Genomic DNA, 21464 nt, shown 5'->3' on the forward strand with positions numbered 1-21464 from the left:
CTACAGGAGGAAACAAGGAGCAGGCCAGCTCCCTCGCCCCAGACCATTTCGTCAGTCACTTTTCCCACTCCCCTGGTTGTGACTCTTGAATTTTATAGTTGATATAATCCTCGCGTTTATAGCCACTTTATTTTATGTATGCATTGCAATTTGAGTACGGACTATTTGGTGCATAGAGGGGACTCGGTTTTAATTCTTGGCTTCTATTTAAAAGGCTCACTAATGCCATTACCTTTTGTTAATTGCAACACAAACATCCTCCCCGAGACCACCCTCTATTCTGGGACCCCTTTGAGCATCCCAGGAATTGCTAGTGTTTGGGCCACATTTACACCTCTCCATGGATCTTACAGAAAACCTCCCCCGTACCTTTGATGGCGTTGAGGGGTGGTAATGTGCACTCAGAAAGTTTTAACATAATAGCATCAGGGAACTAGCTTGATTCCAGCAGCTATTCCTGGAGTAACTGTGGGGGTGGGGAGGGGGGGTTGCAGAACAAAACCATGTTAATGCAGCGAGAGAAATGGGAATCACCACGATTGCTCCCCACCCCCTTTCTGTAGGATGAATTCTCTTCTAAAATTGTTAACTGTTGGGGGATCCCTGGGTGGCTCAGCGGTTTAGTGCCTGCCTGGCCCAGGGTGTGATCCTGGAGACCCGGGGTCGAGTCCCACATCGGGCTCCCTGCACGGGGCCTGCTTCTCCCTCTGCCTAGTGTCTCTGCCTCTCTCTCTCTGTCTCTCATGATCTCTCATGAATAAATAAATCTTTAAAAAAATTAACTATTTGTAGTAGGCATTGGGAGATCACTTGCAGAATTGATTTCACTGACTCTTATTAAGACACTACCATGTATTACATGAATGATCTCATCTTCACCAGATAAAGGAACATTTGAAAATCTGATCAAATTTATGGACTCTTCCCCACGAAATGAATACCCTTGTAGGGCATGTGATGTGATGAGCTCTGGGTGTCATATGCAACTGATGAATTACTGAAGTGCCTGCTCTGTGCCAAGCCCTGGGCTATGACTAAAGATATATAAATTTAGGGGAGGGAGGCAAGGGAACACTTTCATACCTTAAGAAGGAATGCTGTCTATTTTCTTTCTTTCTTTATTTAAAAAAAATTTAACTATAAAAATCAAGTTTACAGTGATCCTAAATTATACCTTTATTTTATTTAGATTTTATTTATTTGACAGCGTGCACAAGCAGGGCGGAGCGGCAGGCAGAGGCAGAGCGAGAAGCGGGAGAGCAGGGAGCCTGATGCAGGACTCGATCCCAGGACCCTGGGATCGTGACCTGAACCGAAGGCAGACACTTAACTGACTGAGCCACCCAGGTGCCCAAATTATACCTTTATTTTTAAAAAATCACCATTTTCCCATATCTCCTTTCTAGTTGCTCTTCCAGACTTTGTCATAAATCCGTGATCATAACCTAGAATGCCCCAGTGTACTAACTTGCTCTTTAAACTTGATCTCATTTTGTAACCATTTCATCGTGTGTATACACATTGGCCTTCACGTTAGAGATGGGACCAGGTCTGAGCAGGTTTAGGGTAGATGGGGCAGGGCAGTGATAAGTCACCGAGAAGAAGTCCATCTGGCTTCAGAAATGTCCCTCTGTTGTTGGTTTCATGGGTGATTTCCCTTTATGCATTGAAACTCTGATAAACACCGGGAAGAATGAAGACTCTTAGCAAAAGTGTATTACTTCTGGGATCAGCTCACTCCCTTCTCATGCCTGCAGGTAACACCATACCAGGTCTTCCTTATTCCTGCTCTAGGACTTACAAACCCCAGGAAGCAAACAAATGAGGGACAGTAATCTAGTAACCCAAGATTACTGGAGGGGAAAAAAAAATACCATAAACCTACGCTGTCCAGTCCCAACAGCTGGTAGCCACATGTGGCTATTTAAATTTAAATTAAACTTCAGTAAAATTTAAAAATGAAGTTCCTCAGTCACGTTCGTCTCCGTTCAAGTGCTCGGTGGCGGTTACCATATTGGGCCTCGCTGTTGGAGAACAGTCACCTGGGCATCCCTGCTCTCCATCCTATCAACTCCGTAAAATGTTTTTCCGCAGTATCTCACAGGTGAGTTTTATACGATAGGCTCTTGGAAGGAAGGGGAGCGGGGATTTTGTCTTCCTCTTGTTTTACATGTGGTACAGTTTTGTGTGGACTTGTAACCTGGGAGTTAAGGCTCTTTATGCACTTCCCCCGACACCAGCAGCTTATGTCAGTGTTGATTAGCGGAGTCCATTTGACAATGAATACTTCTATTTACACGGCTACATATGTTATGTGTTCCATTCAAGTGCGGATGTTTCATCTTCCCGTGCCTGGCAGTCCCCTTACCCTCCATTGCCACCTCCTCCGGAACCTTCTTTTTCCCCATCTGCTCCCTTTCTGGCTATGGACATGTTAGGTTTTCTCTCGAACAGAACTTTTCTCTTAATCCTGCTGCTGCTGCTGGATAGCCAGTCCCTTCCTGCTGTCCTGTCTTCATGCTCTCTCCTTGTACTGGGAGGGAGATTCCACTGCGACTCTGTTAATTGCCTTACTACCCCCTTGGTCGCCAGTGCAGGAAGCCCAGCGTTTGCCTTGTTTCCGCCTCACTCCATGGCTAGGTCCGTCCTTTGGTGATGTCTTCCTGGACCCCTGTGCTCCTCCTGTCTCTCCCTTAGACTGCATGGCAGTGGCCTCCTAACTGGGTTATGTGCCTCTAATTGTCCGTTTCTTAAGCTGCTGCCGAGAGCTTTTAAAATATGGATATGATTATTTCATCTCAGGATTTGTTTTTTTTTTTTTTAAAGGGGGAGTGGACTTGCAGTGGGTTCTCACAGCTGCAGAATGAAGTCCCTTCGCCCCGTAGACGGAACCTTGACGCCAGCATGGTTTTGCCACCCCATCTTTGCCCCTTGCCCTACTCTACTCCCTCCTTTCGATTGATGGCACCGGTATATAGTCTGATGGTTCCCAAGAGTTTTGTTTGCTGGGACCAGAGACTCAAGGCAAAACTTTTGCAGTTAGGCAAATAACCATTAATAACCAGTTTCCACCATCTACTATCTTTATCTTTTTTTTTTTTTTTAAGATTTTATTTATTCATGAGAGACACAGAGAGAGACAGAGACCCAGGCAGAGGGAGAAGCAGGCTCCATGCGGGGAGCCTGATGTGGGACTCGATCCCAGGACCTAAGTCAAAGGCAGACACTCAACCACTTAGCTACCCAGGCGCCCCCTTATCATCTCATTTTAAAAGGAGGCACCTGAACGAAAGGAAAGAATGAATTCAGCATTGTGAGTATCTCAGCAAACTGTCTGGTATTCCTTATTTCACTTGAGAAGGGTGAAAATATAGGCATGTAGCAGCCAGTGCTTCCGTGACACCGTGTACGAGCCAGATGTACCTCTGGGGTCTCTATGCATTTTCTTGTAACTGGAACACCCTGTGTTCTGAAAGCTCCGGGATGCTTCTGCCCTACTGCCCTCCACACTTGATGACTTAACACCTTGGACACCTTGCAGCCCTAAAGTGTTTGGCTCCTGATTCGTTTTTCCCTTGGATTGCAATTTATCTCCTTGTGCCCTGTCTCCTCGATCTCAAGGCTGGTGGCTCTTACAGCTCCTGGTGGTTCTCACATCTGGGATGCTACTAGGCTAATGTCAGAATGACCACCATCCTACTTACTTCGGGTTTTAAATACCAAATCTCACCCTATGTCTAGGGCACAGAAATAGTATAGAACATCTTCAACAATGAATTTTAACTGCTCGCAGAGAACGGACATTTTTTGGTGCACTCTTGTCGACTTTGGCATGAGTACGCTGAAAGCAGCAAGGGGCCTGGGAGTCAAACCCCAGGAGACTAAGGAGACTTAATTTTTTAAAGTGGAACCTGTCTGGTAGCCGAAGCCCCAGAAACGGTAAGTACAGAGAAGCTATGAAAGTTCTGAGCCTGGCAACTTTGACAGATTAATGTGTCCCTAGGTTTTCTCTTTCTGCAAGCTAGAAAGAAAACTAAAGGAGCATTTGCCTAATATGAACTAATCACATTTGCCTATAAATTTGCGTTGTACAGAATACATGACTCGTACCAGTAGCATGATACTTTCAAGATCTTTATGTCAGATAGAACTGGAATTACAACTCTGGTCCCGTTGAATGAATCTTGGCCGATAGGGTAAAAAAAAAAAAAAAAACACACAATTAGTAGCTTCTTGTGGGCGACGTCCTAAAAGGATGATTTTTGCCTTGGCCAGAGCATAACATTAGGGGTTAACTACAAGGAATAGAGAGACACGGAGGGTCCCCCCTCCCATCTCTGTCTTTCTGGCAAACAGGATTTTTCCTGTAGTCAGGTAGCAAATTGTATAATCTCTTAGACCTTTCTCTCCACCCCCCGCCTTAGGAAAACTCTGTTTCCAGATTGGGAACATGCCAGGATGTCACTGGCCTCTAGTAGAGTTTATGGAAAAGTGTCAGTTACAATTCCAAATCTGTTAAGTAACCGGGCCTGCTCTCTGGAGCTCTATTTTGACTTCTGCGTTGTAGTCCTGGGGCCAGCAGAGCATGAAATTGGGTTTGTGTGAACATGTGTGTGCCTGGGTGTAGGGGACGGTGTTCTCTTACCAGAATCATAATGAAGCATCTGAAAGGTCTCTGAGAAAGTTTCCTGGGGCAGATTCAGTGAGCGCGGTGGATGCCCTCGTTTCGCAAGTTCTAGCTTTTCTTTGTCTGTACAGGTTGTTCTGACTTCATGGCTGGGAGGAAAGGGACGACATTGCAGAGTGCCTGCTGTTTGGCCCGTGGGGCCACACAGAGTGCAACCTCCTGCATTTTGCATGGGGATGGCGTGGCTGATCTGGTCTCGGCACACACTTGTTTATTATCTGGGCCTCGTAAAGAGCGATCCTAAAAATACTGGCTCTGTCTTGGAGTGATGGCATAGAAATTTGTGTTGCAAATTTAACTTATCGTCTGGCTTCCATCACTCATTGGCCACCGTTCTCTCCGTGGCCTTGCTTAAACTGTCATCACTCCCCCGCCTTCCTCCCCCGGCCCCCCACACCCAACCCTCTTACCTCGGAGATCGTGAGGGGCTAAGGGGTACTTGGTTGGGCAAGGAAGTTTTTCTTTTTGTTATTTGACTTCGTAAAGATTTTTCCTATACTCCAGGAACTCTGGTGTACTGTTTTTAAACATCCGATCTTATCACTCTCTGAATGCATTAACCTCACATAGGCTGGTGTGATGCCAAGAAAATGGAGCTCGTGGCCTTGAATGGCAAGGCGTCAGGGTCCTCTGTGCTCTGATGGTTGAACTCCTTCTGGCTGTCCCGTCCCATAGGTGGCACACGGTCCCATAACTGCCTTGATCCGCTACGAAATGGGAGTTTGCTGCCACTGCCAGCCATGGAGGTCCACAGGAATGCTTGTAGCATTGAGTGGCAGGTGGAAGTGTTTTTGAGCTGGGACCTAGGCCTTGCAGCAGAGCTGAGCCTCATACACAGTTAGGACTGGAAGGACCTCAGAGGTCATGGCCTGTCCTCACTCTACAGACCAGGGGTCCAGTGCATTCCAGGCTTATGGAAGGAAGCATGTGGCACACTGCTCTGTGTTTCAGTGGCTAAAGCATGGTATTAAATGCCACTGAATAATAATAATAATAATAATAATAATTAATAATAACAATAACAGTGTAAACTCAAATTTTAACTTGAGCTGCTGTAAGTAGCATCTAGGGTTTCTGGACTCCGATGAAGATGGCTCTTAGATTTGCTGCAGACAAGAAGCAAATACAATACGTGAGCCTGGAAAGTGAGTTCTCTCTCTTGGAAGCATTAAGCCTCCCACACAGAAGCACGAGGAGTGCTGGTATATTGGACTTGGAGGCTTTGAAAGTTGGAGCTGAAATGGATGCTGGGTAGGTGTTGCTCAGGCATTGTTCCAAGGTTCTGGAGGCCAGTAATACTTTAAACAAGTCAAACAGCCCCTCGAAGGGAGCTGCAGGAAATCCAGCCCTTGGCTTCATGTTGTTGCGTGGTCAGCGGGAGATAAAAGGGTGGACTGTTGGAGGCAAGGCCCCTCCTATCACTGGATGGCAAACTGTTAAGGGAAGATAAAAGGAAAGAGTTGGGATGTTCTTTTTGAACAACACGAGGGTGCCTTTATCACAGGCATTCAAATAAAATGAGGTAGGTGAGCGAGGGAGCCTCAGCTTTATGATTGCAAGTGGGCCCAAGAACCCTGCTGGAGAAACAGGACGTGGTTTCACGGCACACTAAAGTGATTCTGTGTCAAAATATCGGTAGAGGCCAGACTTTTTTCAACTGAAATCCCCACTGGACTGGGGATATTTGTGTTATATGTTCCTTAAGTTAATTGGGCATGAGCTGGGGTCTCTAAACTTTGTATTCCAGGTTTTCCCTGTGGGGCTGTCTAAGCCATGGGGACCTGATGGAAGCGCCAGGCAGTTGTTGGGCTGAGCAGCTGTGCGGAATGGCCGTGCACGCCCTGTGCCCTGACCTGCCAGCGAGGCCTACGGGCCGGTACCGTTTCTTTGATTTCTCCTCTTCGGCTCACTTGTGCTGCTGGCTGAGTGCTCATTCAACTGGCGTTCATCTCTCCCTCTTTGAGATCTTCCTTCCTGTTCTTTGTCACTTAGGAGGGAAGTTAAGGGGCTTGCAAAAGGTTCGTGTGAACCCACACTAGAGAGCCCGGGCACGGTCAGTGCCTTGCGTGCACTCTGTGGGACACAAACGAACCGCGTGCTTTGGGCACTTGATGCTTGTTTCGGACCCTGCTGGGCTGTGGGGCTCAGCCTTTGTGTGGGGGCCACCCCAGGGTGTGCAGCTGTCGGGAACTAATCACCCTCCTGCTGGGGCAGGGCCGAAACGCCAAGAGGGCCCATGTGCCTCGGACTTCCTCCAGGGCCGCGTGGTCAGCTCGTTAGGGCTGGGGCTGGGGACTGGCCCCACGGGGCACCTTCCTTCCCAGTGCCCCCGTCCTGCCCCCAAGTAGCTTTTGGTTTGGGGCTCAGCGTGCTTTAAGAAAACACCATCTGTGTGCTGTTTTTGATTGGTTGGCTGGTGATAAACACTTATCACCCACTTATATCTCAAAGTATTTGTTTTCCTTCATAGATACAGTGGTGAATACTTTCCTTCGAGGCCGAAACCGAGGGGAAGAGGTCACCCGTTAGAGGGCATGAAGGGCAGGCCGTGGAGCTCCCCGGAGCCTGGGACCATGGGCGGTAGGCTCCCCCAGTGCAGTCACTCTCAGCTGATGGGCTGTAGTGGACTGGTCCCCCATGTGAACCTCTGACCACAGCCGACCACTTTTCCAACAGGCGAGGAAAGATGTGATCTCCCCCCATTGCCTCCTCTGAGCGGTCTGGGCAGAAGCATTTCGAACAACAGTGTGTCTCCCACAAAGGAATTCTGGCTTTAGAAGGGGTGTCCTCCTGAACCAGCCTGGGATTCTGGGAGTTTGAAGCCCAGATCCGATGTTGCCCCACCTGCCCTGGGGGTGCCTAGCTTGCATCCAGCTCCTCCTCCAGGAAAAGTGGAGAATCCTGTTTCTGCAGCTCCTTTCCCCCGGGTCTGGAAGGCCAGCCCCACAACCTCAGGCCTGTGAAAGAGTTGCAGGATATTGCCTAAAACTCTCTGCAAAACGGCTACTGAACTTTACTCCGGCCTCCACCTCCTCCAGGCTGTAAATGTGATTACAGGCGCCCAGACCCACTGCAGAGGAGTGTCGGGGCGAGTGGCTGGGTGTGAGCCACCCTGCCTTCAGGTTCCACTGCTGGAAAGGAAGAGGTGCTGAAACCTGGGCAGAAGCAAGCCAGGTCCGGGGTAGGGGGAGCCAGCAGTGCCAGCTTCCTCGGTTAAGCAAACTCAAGCTGCCCAGGATTGGTTTTAGCAGCGAACTGAAGCTGGAGGGCTTTTGTTCCCGGCTCTCCGTACAGCGTGGCCAGGGAGCGGGCAGCGGCCGGTCTGCCCCTTGTCGTTAGATTGCAGGCGTGATCAGCTGCACTGTATTGTTAGACTCTGGGATTGGAATGGAAATTTTTAAAGATCATCAAACTGACCCCTGCCCTCAAAGCGTTGGCAGTAGATGAGGCCCGTGGATGAATCTAGAAGTTGGGGGGCAGTTGGCCCAGGGGCTGGGTAAACTGCAGGGTGGGGAACCAAATGATGTAACCTCGGTGGTACTGGCGGGCGCAGTACCCCCTGAAGAGGGTCTTCGTAAATACTCCTCCGATTGACTTCTGCACCACGAGAGCAGTATCACTAGCTTCCTTTTCCGGATGTGAGGTTCAGGGACCAGCAGGTTGCCCCGTAGGTGGCAAGCTGAGCTTCCAGCCCAAGATTGAAGACTCCGCATCTCGTGCTCTTTAAGTGCCTGCTTCTGAATCTCACAGAATTAGTAGAAGGGGACCATCCCCTTGGATGTACAGAATCGGAAAGTCAAAAGGGTGATCTGATGCAGTCTCCCACCCGCTGCAAAACTGAAGTGGTTATTCAGCCTCTGCTTGCATACTTCCGGGGGACAGCAAGCTCATTACGTTAGGGGGGCCTCATTCTGTGGGCAGTGCTGGTTGTTCAGAGCTCTGGTGTAAAGGATCACGCGGATCCCAGACCTGCTGCTTTGTACAAATGTTATTCTCGCTGTAGTGGACACATGAGAAGAGTGTGTATCTCCCCCACCAGTCCCGTCACCCCTCAACCTGCCACGTGCAAGGCCTTCAAGGTGTCTCCCATTTTTCTCTTTGTTGGGCTGAACATCTCTAGTTCCTTCAGCCATTTCTTGTTTTCCCCCTGACTTGGGTTCCCTGTGCTCATTGCCCTTCTCTGAATGGTTTCTCCATGATCGTCCTTGTGGTGCAGAGCAAAGTGTAAGAATTTTGGAGTCTGACAACCCCAGTCTAGGATCCTGCCCCTGCCCCTTAGGGACTGCTTAATAGCTGGCAAAAAAAAAAAACCCTCATCATTGCCTTATAGGAGTTGGGGGAGGATCACCTATCTGTAAGGTGCCTAACACATTTTCCAGTGCAGAGTTTATGTCACAGAGGGTTAGTGCCCCCTCATGATTAGGGAAGGAGGTGCTCTGAAAGGCATGGAGTTGGATGTACACCAGACTTCTGACATACCCTTATTTAAATCCTATTTTCTATTATAGCAATAGTCTCCCTTTCTGTTTTTAAATTGCTCAGTCAAGGTGTGATGTGGAGGGAGCCCTCTCCCTACCCTTTTCTGATAAGCCAGCTGGACAGATCTCAGGGTGGGGTAGGGTGGGGGCTTCTAAATTCAGGCTCCTGCAGGGAGACATCTTCTGCTTGTAGATCCTGGTGGAGCCTTTCATGCCCTGGGGGTGGGTGACAGCGTCCAGTGTGTCCTCTGACTTGACTGTCCCTTAGTGAGTTAGGGTCCTGTGGGCCACCCACCTCGTTCTCACCGGCTTCCTTGGCCCGAGCAGGGAACCATGCATGTTTCTGCTAAGTTGGGCAAGAAGATTACAAAATAGCAGATCCCAGTGGCCAGTTTAGGAAAAGACGAGCTCACCTAGAGAGAGAGGGACAGGGCCGCACCCCCTGGGCCACCGAGGCCCCCCCACCCACCCCGGAAGACAGCAAATGACTGCCATGTGGCTGCTGTGACTTGGCTTCGATCCTGTCAGTAAGACTCGCTCCTGGGAGAAGAGCTGCAAGGAGCAGAGCCCGCTTCTTCACGGTCTTACTGACCGACAGAGAAGTTTAGAAGCCAGACTTTGCCCCATTTCCTCCCTCCGAAGAAGCCAAGAGCCCTGTGGAGAGATAGAGGAAGAAGAGTAGGGCCCCATGGATGGTTTTATCTAGCACGTTCCAGAAAATCTGTCCATCTTTCCACTGGTTCGTATTTCAAACAGTTAATTTAATCTGACTTATGCAGTTGAGTTTGGTAAGCAAGCACCCTGTCCTCCAAGGTAACGCTCGCGTCCCTGCTGAAATCGTATATAACGTAACAATCAGGATGCCCAAGTGAATTTTATTTTTAAGAGAGAAGCTGCTTCCAGCATGGAACCTGTCAGTCCCCTGGGCCACCCCTTCCCCACCTCCCCACTTTACTGAATATTAAAATGTTCCTTTACCTAAGGACAGCGACTGCTCCTTCCACAGGGCCACCTGAAACAGGACCCGTGAGGGGCAGCCACCCTAGGCTGTAGAAGGATCTCTGTTCGTTTTTTTCCGTCTCCATCCAAGGGTCCCGTTAAGAGACAGACTGCAGGAGACAGGGCTCTGGTTCTGAGGCCGAAAGGGGCTTCTTCGGGGCTGGCTTCCCTCAGGGTTATCCTTCCTGACCCCTAGTGGCACACAAACTGCCCATGAGCAGCAGGGATATTTGCAGGGCCCACGAGGGTGTCCAGGACCACCAGAAACCCTGGCCCCGGGGCTCGACTTGGAGAACATCCCACAGCACCCTTTCCTTGAGTGACAACTTGGTGAATGCCATTCGCTGGAGAGGTGGCTTTGAGGATCCAGAGCTCCCTCGAGGCCAGGCCGAGTGGTTTTCACATCCCATGCACTGCAGGCCTGCCCTGCTCTGTCTGAAGTTCACATCTGACGTTTGCCCCCATTCCTGAGCAGCTAAAACAGGCCCTGCATAGATTAGTCCCACACACGTGCTCTCCTTCCTTCCTTTTTTCATCCGTTCACTCACTCATTCATTCATAGTGGTGAATATAGCTCAAATTAAAACTGAGATCTTGATTTTTGCTCTGGGGCTGTGATAAAACAGTGGCTCCTTCTTAATCCTCACAGAAGGAAAGTTTCTCAGGGAGATCCTTGGTTTTGTGTCACCCTTCTTCCAGAATTCTCTGTAAAGATAGCTGCTGGTTCTCAAGGCTGCATCAGAATCCCCTGAGAGCTACCATACAGATGTACAGGACCCATCCCCAGAGGTATTTTTGATGTCATCGGTCTGGAGTGGGGCCCGAGTGTCTGTATTTCTTTTTTCCTTTTGGTCTTATTGCAATATCCTTGATATAGGCACCGTGTAGGTTTGAGGTGGACAGCGTAATGACCTGACTTACGGATATTGAGAATCTGCATTTCTAGCAAAGGTCTGTGATGCTGCCGCATGGGGACGACACTCCGGGGTGGCCTGTGTGGGAGGGTCAGTGGTAGTTAACTTGTCGCTTACCTTCGCATGGTGTTTGCTTCATTTTTGATCTCTGCAATCCTGCCTCTTCCCTCCCAACCCGCTGTGCTCCCTTTCTGCCTTCCCCCACTACTTCCCTCCACAGACACTCCAGGACCTGAAAGTGTAGGCTTCCCATCAGAGCTCCCCTTGCTCCGGGCCTGCCTTCCATTTGCACGGAAGCAGAAGTGACCTAGAGGACGTAGACTGCCTCTGAGTTCACATTGGTGGATCAGTTGGATCCAGCCACTTGGGCAGAACTGGGCTGTTCAGGATACCAGGCAGCGCCTGGTGGCTCCTTTCCAATTTCCTTCTCCTTCTAGAATCCAAGGGTGTAGAATGCGGACGTCCCACCCACCCCACCCCCATCCCTTGGCACAGCAAGGGCGGTGAGTGCTTGCAAACTCTTGCCCTGTGCCGTGCAACCTGCCCAAGAGGGAGGAAGGCAGGGGTGAGGTGTAGGGAGAGGGCTCTTTTCCTGCCTGGAAACAGGCAGAAATGCGCGGCCAGGTGCTGAGCAGCCTGGAAGGGCAGAGATGACTCAGAATGTGATTGTGACAAGTCCGAGAATGGGATTGGGGGAGCACATCTGTTCCCTCAAGTCCTGGGCCAGGGTTACAGATTTTGTCCAGAAGAAACTTAGCAGCATTTAGAAGCTGGATTCACTTTGCTCTACCATCGTGATCTTGGGGGTGGGTTGCTTACCCCCCCCCCCCGCCACCCACCTTAGTCTTCTCATCTGTGCAGTGGGACCAGTACTCCTCGGGTGTGGCCAGGAGGATTCGATGAGATACTGCACTTAGCGGGGGGCAGGTAGTGTTCAAAGCTCATTAGCCACCCTCATCATCATTAGTGGCCTTAGTATGAATACAGCTGAGGCAGAGTTTTATAACAAAGAGCTTCAGGAATTATCTGAATGGGAATGAAGGAGGCCTTGTATGCACGGTGGCCCCTGAGGAATAGGATGGGGCGGGCCAGCATGCAGACCTGCACTCTGGGGGAAGAAACTGAACAGAGCGGTAACCACGGGGACTGGTGCAAGAGGCCCAGAAGGTAAACTAAGTCAGAGCACGGAGAGCTTCGAATGGCAGCTTAGAAAGCCTCCCTGTAGTCTTGAGGAGATGAAAGTCGGGGCGAGGAATGTTTTGGAGGCCGATCTCCGAAGACAGCCCGACTGGGGGGCCCCACATGCACCGCCTTAGCTGTCCCTCCTCATCCAGTGGGGAGTTTGCAGGACTGGCCCGAGCAGCTCACGGTGCCCAGTTGTCCCCAGCCCGCTCGAGTGCTCAATGTGACACTCACGGCTGCGTTTGACCGCAGCCCATGCCAGCGAGGGGGTGGTGACTTGCCCGGGTGGCCACCCCGTGCAAGGCATAGACTGAACCCATCGCCAAGAAACACATCAGCTTCCTGGAACTTGGAGCCGTCATCGCAGCTGTCAGCCTTCATGCGCGCACGACGCTGTCCCGTTGGAGGAGCGCTGGGACCCCGGGCTTTGCAGGCCCGGCGAACGGGCATTGCCCCAGCGCCCAGCCAGTCTGGCTTGGTTCGGTCCCGGCCTAGTTCAGAGTGAGGGAACAGCTCCTAGCTCCTTCTCTGACTCAGCCCTTCTAAGAGAGACGTCCTTGCTGCCCTAAAGCTCCCTCCTTGCTGCCCTAAAGCTCCCTCCCCGCTAGAGGTTAACTTGGAGCCTTGAGCCTCGTGGGTTGGCCCCAACCAGCCAGGCTGTTGCAGCAGCGGGTCAACCATCCCAAGTATTCGTGGGCGTCTGTAGGCTCAGCACCGCAGCTCTCCGGGCCAGTGTTGTAAAGTTCCCTATTATAGCATCCTCTGCCGTCCTCCGAGGCATCTAACTTACCCCATCTGTCCTGCAGGCCTTAGGACAGATTTTAGATTTCCCTGAAGAATCCTCTGGGTTTTCCGAAGCTGAGCAGCTTTGTTTCTAGCCCATCTTCCCTTTTATCTTTCATCTCCTCTTTGCTATCTCGTTGGACCTGGAGACAGGCTCCTTAATCTTTTCTTTCTGGCTTTACATAGCATTGTCCCTTATCTCCTCAGGGGCTGGGGGCTGGAGGCTGGAGGCTGGAGGCCGGCCGGCCCTGCCCCCTCATCCTTGCAGATGGACCTCTGCCCTTTGCAAGTCCTCCTGCTTCCATTGGATCTGGGCAGAGCCTGTGTGGGAATGCAAACCCAGAGGTTCAGCATCCTCCCATGGGAGCCCCGAGAGACCCACCCACCCTTCCAGATTCCCAGCCTGTGCTCCTCGCATTCCCCTGCAGGAGTCACCTTCCAGGACACAGCCTCTCCTCACCTGGTCTCTTTTTCCCCTCCTTTTCTTCCTTCTTCTCCCCCCCTCCCCACTCCCCGCCCCAGGCCATGGTGATAGAGGTAAGGGGTATCTTGAATTTTCTTCCCAGAACTGTGCTGTATTTTTCCACTTGCTGAGTTCTGTGAATCCCTCAGGCCTGATGGAACCCCAAACAGGGTAGTGACTCTTGTTACTCAGCTTTAATGGCAAGATATTCTCAGAATTCAGATCCTTTACATCCAAAATTAGGAGATGGGACGTTTCAGGATCCAGTGTGTCGGGTTGGCGCTCTCCAACTTTGGTTCTCTGTGTACCTGGTGGACTTTTCTAAAGGATTTTTTTTAAATGAGGGGAGGGAGCGAATTCAAATTTTAATGAGAGTCTTAGTTATTATATTCCGGCAACTTTAAATTCCAAAGACTCGTCTATCTGATGTGTGTTTTTAATAATTCTATATAGAACTAGAATTCACTTTATTTACTTGGAGACCGTGGTAATTTCTAGAAAAACAACCGTGGAGCTGTTCCTCTCCAGACTTTCTTCCTATTAAAATTTGCTGTGAGGGGTGCCTGGGTGGCTCGGTCGGTTAAGCGTCTGCCTTTGGCTCAGGTTGTGATCTCAGGGTCCTGGGATGAACCCCACATGGGGTTCCCTGCCCAGGGGGGAGCCTGCTTCCCCCTTTCCCTCTCCTTACCCCTCCCCCTACTTGTGTGCGTGCTCTCCCGCTCTCGCTCACTCTCTCTCAATTTCAGATAAATAAAGTCTGTAAGAAAATTGTTTAAAATTTGCTGTGAATTAAGAAATGAATACTAACAGGGAAATTCGGCCTGGTTTTTTGTGGTGTTTTTTTTTTTCCTTTCTTCCACAGTGTTTCACCTTAAGTTTGGGTGGGGATGATCTGAAAGGATGTTTTGTGCATTTCTAAAACCTCATGGGGATTTTAATAAACTTGACTTGATTCATAGTTTAAAGGAAAGTGGGTTATATGTCAAGTGAAAACAGGATTCTTGTTCTGCTTACCCCTAGGATGAGTTTCTGGGGTCCCTGAACTCTTGATGCTGAAGGAAAATGTTAGATATAGTAGAATATGTGCACTTTGCTGTGGGAAGCTCCATAATTTTTTTTTTTTTTACCAGCCCCTTAATTAGGTTCTTGCTCCCCCCAAACCATTGGGAATTACTGGGGTGGTAATAAGGATTCCTCAAGGCCTACGGGGTCTCCATCCCATTCAGGGGCTGTCTCTAGGAGTTGCTCCTTGTTTCTTGATACTTGATACAAAATCCAAAGAACTTTTCAAGAGGGAAAGGGGCAAAGAGAAAAGATGGAGAGTTGAAGCAGTGAACTTGTTAGAAATCTCTGAGGAGCTGCTGGGGGGGAGGGGGGCGGTTGGTGGCACTTTCTCACCCCAACCCAGCAGAGGGAGTGATGCCCAGGATGATAACTGGGCGTGTGACCCAAAGGAGCAGCTTTCTTCCAGACGCCCTGAAAGAGGATCAAAATGAGAAAATGGGCCAAGCATGTGTTTCTCAACAGGGTTTGTCCATGTGGTGGTTTGATTTATGTCCTTTGGTCTCCCACTCGGGCACTCCTCAGTTTAGCTGGGGATGCTGTTTCCAGAAACAGAATGTGGCTGCACAGGGCAGCTCTGGGAAATGCTGGGAAAGGCTGCATTCCAGTGCTCTGGGACTTTGCAGAGGGCCTGCTTTCTCCCAGGGCTGGGGCTGGAGGTCCCTGGCCCCCCAGACCGGACTTGCTCAAACTCTTGAGGGACGTGTGTAACTTGAAGTTTTCTGTATCCTCTCCGCAGTAAGGAGAAGATACGTATCGGGTCCCCTCTGAACTGTCCTGGGCACTTCCACCACCACTCAGGAGAAAGTGTACTAATCCGCCCTTTCCATTAAGAGACCATTTGGTTCCATGTTGTTTATTCCCTCCAGCTGTCGTCTTCTTTCCACTCTGTGGCTGATGGCACTTGGTGTTGTCTTGTTCTTCTCTGCCTTAAAACCAGTGGCCCATCTGGCTCTGCTATTACCATGCCACTGAGATGCCCAGAGCTCCGCCTGGGGCCAGTGGTCTGAGCTGCTCCCACACAGTGTTGGCACCCGGTGCGTCGTGACATGTTGGGGGTGCTTTGGGGGGGTTCCTGTCTGTCCAGGGCACGCTGGACTCCAATTGCCCTCGCTCTGATGCTCATGAGCAGCTCCAGAGGAAACCCTAGGAGCTAGAAGCTTGCTGATGCATGCAGGCGGGGATGGGAAACATGCTGTTGTCCTTAACTGGTGACTCCTGGTATCAAGTAGAGCAAAAGGCCCAGAGACGGGATCATTTCTGGTCCTGACACCCCCTTCACATCGCCTTTTCTCATTTGTGCAGGTTGCTCTGACTCTGTGCTCCAGAGGTGGTGGCTTTGAGGTGTGACCCTGCCCACGTCTGGGCTCCAACAGCGCCAGCTCCTCCGTAAAGAGGGCCAGCTTGATAAGACGAAGAAAACAGGTCAGTTAAACTTTATTGACTTTCCTGGAGTCACAATAACTCGGAGTGTTGAGTCTTACTTTCCCTCTCCCTCCCATCCCCTACATTCCCCTGTTGAGTTGCCCTGTTTCTTCCCCGTGGTCCTGCTGAGGCTTTGATGCAAAACCACAGTGAAATTGTAACCCTGAATCGCTAGCTCTTCCTGGTCCAATGAGCCTGGAGTGTGGGATGGGAAATCTCAGAGGGTGTCGAGTGTTGGCCTCACAGGAAGAGTGCCTCAGACACACCCCTGATCCCTGCTCTCCCCCCTCCCCCTCCGCCCCCAGATTCTGACTGTTTGTATTGAAAACTGGACCGCCAGGCAAGTCTCCTTGGCCACGTCAATGAAGACGATGGCTGCTTTTCTTATCTGTGATTTGGGGACTTCATCTGGGCTCCCAGTCCTCTCTGGTTCCAGTTGGAGCACATTGCGTTAGAATGGGCTCGGTGACTTTTACCTTGTTTATTGTCATTATTTGATTGTTGCTATTTGCAGTAATGGGGCTGATGTGTAGGATGGTATCAGGGAGCAAAGGAAAGACTGAAGATACCAAGACTTTTAATATCCATAAAGAAAGGGATCCCTGGGTGGCACAGCAGTTTGGCACCTGCCTTTGGCCCAGGGTACGATCCTGGAGACCCGGGATCGAATCCCATGTCGGGCTCCCGGTGCATGGAGCCTGCTTCTCCCTCTGCCTATGTCTCTGCCTCTCTCTCTCTCTCTCTCTCTGTGTGTGACTATCATAAATAAATAAAAAATTAAAAATAAATAAAAAAATATATCCATAAAAAAAACGTGCTTTGTACACGGACTTTACGCTGTTCAACTTCGCTTTCATCCCTGAGATCCAGTCTCAGAAGGTTTAAGTTTGTTAGTTTGGGTTATAACCCCAGTAGAGTCTAGGGTTGGGCGTGGGTGGGAAAAATTAACCAGTACTGGCCAACCGGCCTCTGGTTAGCTTAGTGCATAGATGTGCCTTAATGCTAAGGCAGATTTTTTTTCCCCCATAACTTGGGATGATGAGCAACCTTATTTACACCAGGTCCTTTCTCTTCTTTCCTGTCTTATCCTCCCAAAGGGAGAACTCCAGTATAAGACACAGGAGTAAACCAGAGTCAAAGCCTATAATGGCTCCTTGGGGCTGGAATGGGTTGCTTCTGAAAGTTTTTCAGGGGTGACCCCAAAGACTGTGCTCTTCTTTTCAAATAGTATAGCTTTGGGGTTCTTTTTGCTATTATACTTTCTGATCAGAGATGAGAAGTCTCTATTAAAAAAAAGTAGATTGCTGCCTATATTTAAAGTAGGTGAAGAGGGACGGCCTGATGGCTTAGCGGTTTAGTGCAGCCTTCAGCCCAGGGTGTGATCCTGGAGGCCCGGGATCGAGTCCCATGTCAGGCTCCCTGCATGGGGCCTGCTTCTCCCTCTACCTATGTCTCTGCCTCTCTCTCTCTGTTTTTAATAGATAAATAAAATCTTAAAAAAAAATAAAAAATAAAGTAGGTAAAGAAAGGAAGTAAATGTAAGTGATCCTGGCGTCATCAGTGGGTAGTGTCACACTTTACACTTCCATCCCAAAGGAGGAAGTGAATGTAGCAAATGTCTTCCTGTCCAGACAAAATGGGAAACAACAAGTTTGCATGGCTTTTCTTCTTTTCCAACTGGGATAAGTCCTTGCAGCCTTCAGTCCTTACGTTGTTTAGCTATTACGGCGATGGCTAGCTATTATATATCGAAGACACGGAGGGTGCTTGCAAGAATCTGTTTTTTTTTTTTTTTTAAAGACTTTATTTATTCATGAGAGACAGAGAGAGAAAGAGAGAGAGGCAGAGAGAGAAGCAGGCTCCATGCAGGGAGCCTGACGTGGGACGCGATCCCAGGTCTCCAGGATCAGGCCCTGGGCTGAAGGCTGCGCTAAACCGCTGAGCCACCTGGGCTGCCCAAGAATCTGTTTGATGTTATAATGACTAACAAAAATTCTTACTAGTAATCGGGCTCTGTTACATGAATATATACATATATATTCATGTAACATATATGCATATATTCAATATATTCATGTAAAAAAATATATACATATATTTTGCTCTTCAGTTCGTGAAGAGCAAGCCTGCTCATGGGCCAGGATGACCCAGAGATCCCTGAGCGTCCACCCTGGACCACAGGGTGGGGGGATTTGTCATCACGTATCGGGGTCCGTGCACCTAGGAGGGGCTGCAAAGGTCATGGCTTGGGTCTGCCCTGCACAGAACAGGGCTTACAGGGGAGTGGGGGTCCTGGATGAGCTGCCCGAGCCCTGACCACAGCCTCCTTCCCTGGCCTAGGGCAGCAGGGAGGCAGCCCTGACCCTGTGGAGCTGCGAAAGGGCTGCAGGAGCTGCCTCATGGGCATAAATATATATATATATGTAAAGATTTTATTTATTTATTCATGAGAGACACAGGGAGAGAGAGAGAGAGAGGCAGAGACCCAGGCAGAGGGAGAAGCAGGCTCCATGCAGGGAGCCCGATGTGGGACTCGATCCTGGGTCTCCAGAATCACGCCCTAGGCTGAAGGCAGATGCTCAACCGCTGAGCCACCCAGGCGCCCCTAGAAATGCAGTTAGAAAGAAATCATGTGTGCATGTGTGTATGCCCACTTACGTGTGTGTGCTTGTGTCTCATGGTTTTTCCTAGAGAGAAATCTCCCAAATACATTTTCAGAGACCGTTAAAAACAGGAAGTTTGAAGCACAATTTTTAATGGTCTTTTAGAATGGCAAAATTTCACCGAAGGACAGCAGTTTGTTTGGTTTTTTTTTTTTCTTTAATTTTGGATGTAGCTCTTCTCTCTGTGTGGGAAAGACGCATGGGTTACGCCCAGGTCAGTTGTCTTCAGTTGTGTGTTTCTGCAACTAATCCATTTACTCACCATTTGCAAACCCGTTCTAACCATACCTTCAAAATGCCTGTCAACAAGGAAGGCACGTTTTGTCTCTTGACTAGAAAAGTACTGTTCGTTTGACTCCCTTTGGCTCTTTGGGTAAGATTTTAGCCCAAGACTTCTCAGCTGATGGCAACATCACTTGATATACCCCCAGGCTTTCCCTGCTCTGCTGCTGGACACATTTGTAGCTGCTCTGGGTGTTGCCATTTGTCATATCCTAGGTCACATCCCCTGAAGTTGGAGGAGGAAACCACAAGAAATCATGTTCTCTCTGGTGGTGTTTCTGAGCGTTCGCTTGGCTGCTGAGATAATGAGCTTGGTCTTTGACTACAAGTCCAGTTGAGGCACACTGTGGGATCATAGGATAGGTGGCTTACAGGCAGGGCTTTGGCTCTGTATCTTCCCAGATAAAATGAGGGAAGTAGTTTACCTGCAGACTTTATTTCTGGCCCCATATATAGCCATGGAAAGGTATGGAACTAGAAAAGCCTGAATGGCCATGAGCCCTGGTGTTCCGTTTGGTCATTCTGTTCATCTGACAAGGTCTGACCTAATACCTTCTAGACCATGATGAGACTTCCGGGAGTTCCTTTCCTGCCTCCCCTTCTGTCAGTTTTAGGTAGAGGCGGGAGGAGGGGTCAAGTAGGAGTCTGAATACTTTCGGGGGTCGGGGGTAGAGCATGAAGGAAAACTCGATGTGGGTGTAAATAGGAGCTCCCAGAAAATAAAATACCACAGAATCGTTTTGGCTGTTGGGAGTGAGTGTGACAGCACTGTAGGGAACATGAGTTAAGGTCGAGAAAACAACCACAGATTGTGGTTTTGGAAGAAGACGATGACTTAAAATCGCCTCCCTTTTGTGTATTCTGGTGAATATAGTGGCCTGAGATTACGACAGATACATGGTTTCAGTTTTTTCTTCACTAAGGGAGAAGGCATTCACTGAATCTTTTTTGCCCTTTGCTTCCCTTCCAGTGTCAACAAGTGATACAAGAGAAGAAAAAAAAGAAGCAAACGCAGACTCCCTTCCTACTCGTCGTGGATGATAGCTATAGCAGGGGAAAGGCTCATAGTGTATCAGTTGGGGCAGAGAATGGAGGTAATGGGCAGCGGGGGCTGGGTTTTTCTTCTGTCCACTTTCTGGGGTATAGGCACATTACCTACTTGTATATTTTAAGAAACAGTCTTTTTTACGTTGCTTTGAAATTTGGTTATAACTCTGATAAGATTGGCTTCTCAGTTGTCTTACATAACGGCACCCCCCTGTAAAATCACTGCATTGCAGCAGTGGGGTTAGGGAGACCGGACGATTCCTCATCATTAGTTGTTAAGTCTAGAACATTCATGTAGTAGTAAATGAGTTAGGTTATGAGGAGGGTGCTGGCCAAATGTCAGCTCCCTGGGCTTCCTAATTGTTGGCTTAGCCTTTCCTGCTCTGCCTAATGAAAGATTAGGGAAAGCCAAGAGACCTGCGTCTGCTGGTTTTGGGGGTTGTGTCGGTGCATACGCTCAAAAAGGAAGCAAGGTTATCAGTCTCGGTATGACAACGCCTCATTTACATGAAAGCTTAAGTCATTTTGGGCACGAGTATCAGCTTGAACTGAAGAAGGAGGGCTTTAGGTGTTTTGACCTGGCTTACGGTTATGGTAGCCATGGCCAGCGCCACCTGGCTCTGACAGAGGCTAAACTTCGCAGTGATCAACAGCAGCAATTTCCGATTTTCAGTTCTATGGCAGAGGCTTCTTAGAAGCTTAAACCCTTGACCCAATGACGTCAAGTTCGCCCGTTGGCTTGGAAGGTTCAGACTTGTCTTCCGTCAACACCATGATGTCAGCGGTAATGAGTGTAGGGAAGGTCGCCGAGAATGGCGGGAGCCCCCAGAGCACCAAGTCCCCCACGAAGCCTCCAGGACCAAATCGGATTGGCAGAAGGAACCAGGTAAGCTTTTGTGCGCTAGCTGGTGACGTCTGGTGGCTTCACTCTATGAGAACGTTGGGAGAAGGATGTTCGCTTGAGCCCCAGCTTCCTAAGCCAAAACCCTGGACGTGCTCAGAACTAAACACATTCCGAGAGGCTTCAAGAGTGAACTTTTCAGGGCTTGTGTCAGTTACCTTTCATGGAGAAAATTTTCTCTGCTGTGGTGTCAATATTGGTGGAAGCATCCTTCTCTATCCTGTAATTTGATTTGATTGCAAGCTTTCTTCACGTGATGGCCAAGGCAAAGAACTTGACTTACTCCTCTTCTGTGATGTGGTTCATTTCCTTATGCAGCTGGTTAATTGGATTGTCAAAACTGCCTCCTTGATTTTCTTTTTTTTTTTTAAATTATCTTCAGATTAGGTAGCAAATAAGTACTGGTTTTGCTGGATCTCCCATTCAGCTTTCCACCCTTGACAAAGCACAGAATTTGGTTCCAGAGAATTCCACTTAAGATGTGATTTAGTCCTCTTGAATTTTTAGTGGGATCGGAGGAGTGGGAAGGAGTGAATGGGTGGGCCAGGATTGGAAGGATTAATTCATATGTTAACGAA

General features: G+C 49.3%; 1 protein-coding gene across 1 annotated transcript in view; it reads left to right on the forward strand.

The window, feature by feature from the left end:
- The window catches only part of RREB1 (ras responsive element binding protein 1), a 176092-nt gene that overhangs the window by 86461 nt on the left and 68167 nt on the right, over nucleotides 1–21464 (forward strand). The window contains 3 exon segments of the mRNA XM_049106052.1: nucleotides 15874–15993; nucleotides 19909–20032; nucleotides 20659–20871. Of these exon segments, the coding sequence (XP_048962009.1) occupies nucleotides 20701–20871 (171 nt within the window). The 5' untranslated portion in view covers nucleotides 15874–15993; nucleotides 19909–20032; nucleotides 20659–20700.

The sequence above is a fragment of the Canis lupus genome, chromosome 35 (genome assembly GCF_003254725.2).
Source record: "Canis lupus dingo isolate Sandy chromosome 35, ASM325472v2, whole genome shotgun sequence".
NCBI classification, from domain to species: domain Eukaryota; kingdom Metazoa; phylum Chordata; class Mammalia; order Carnivora; family Canidae; genus Canis; species Canis lupus.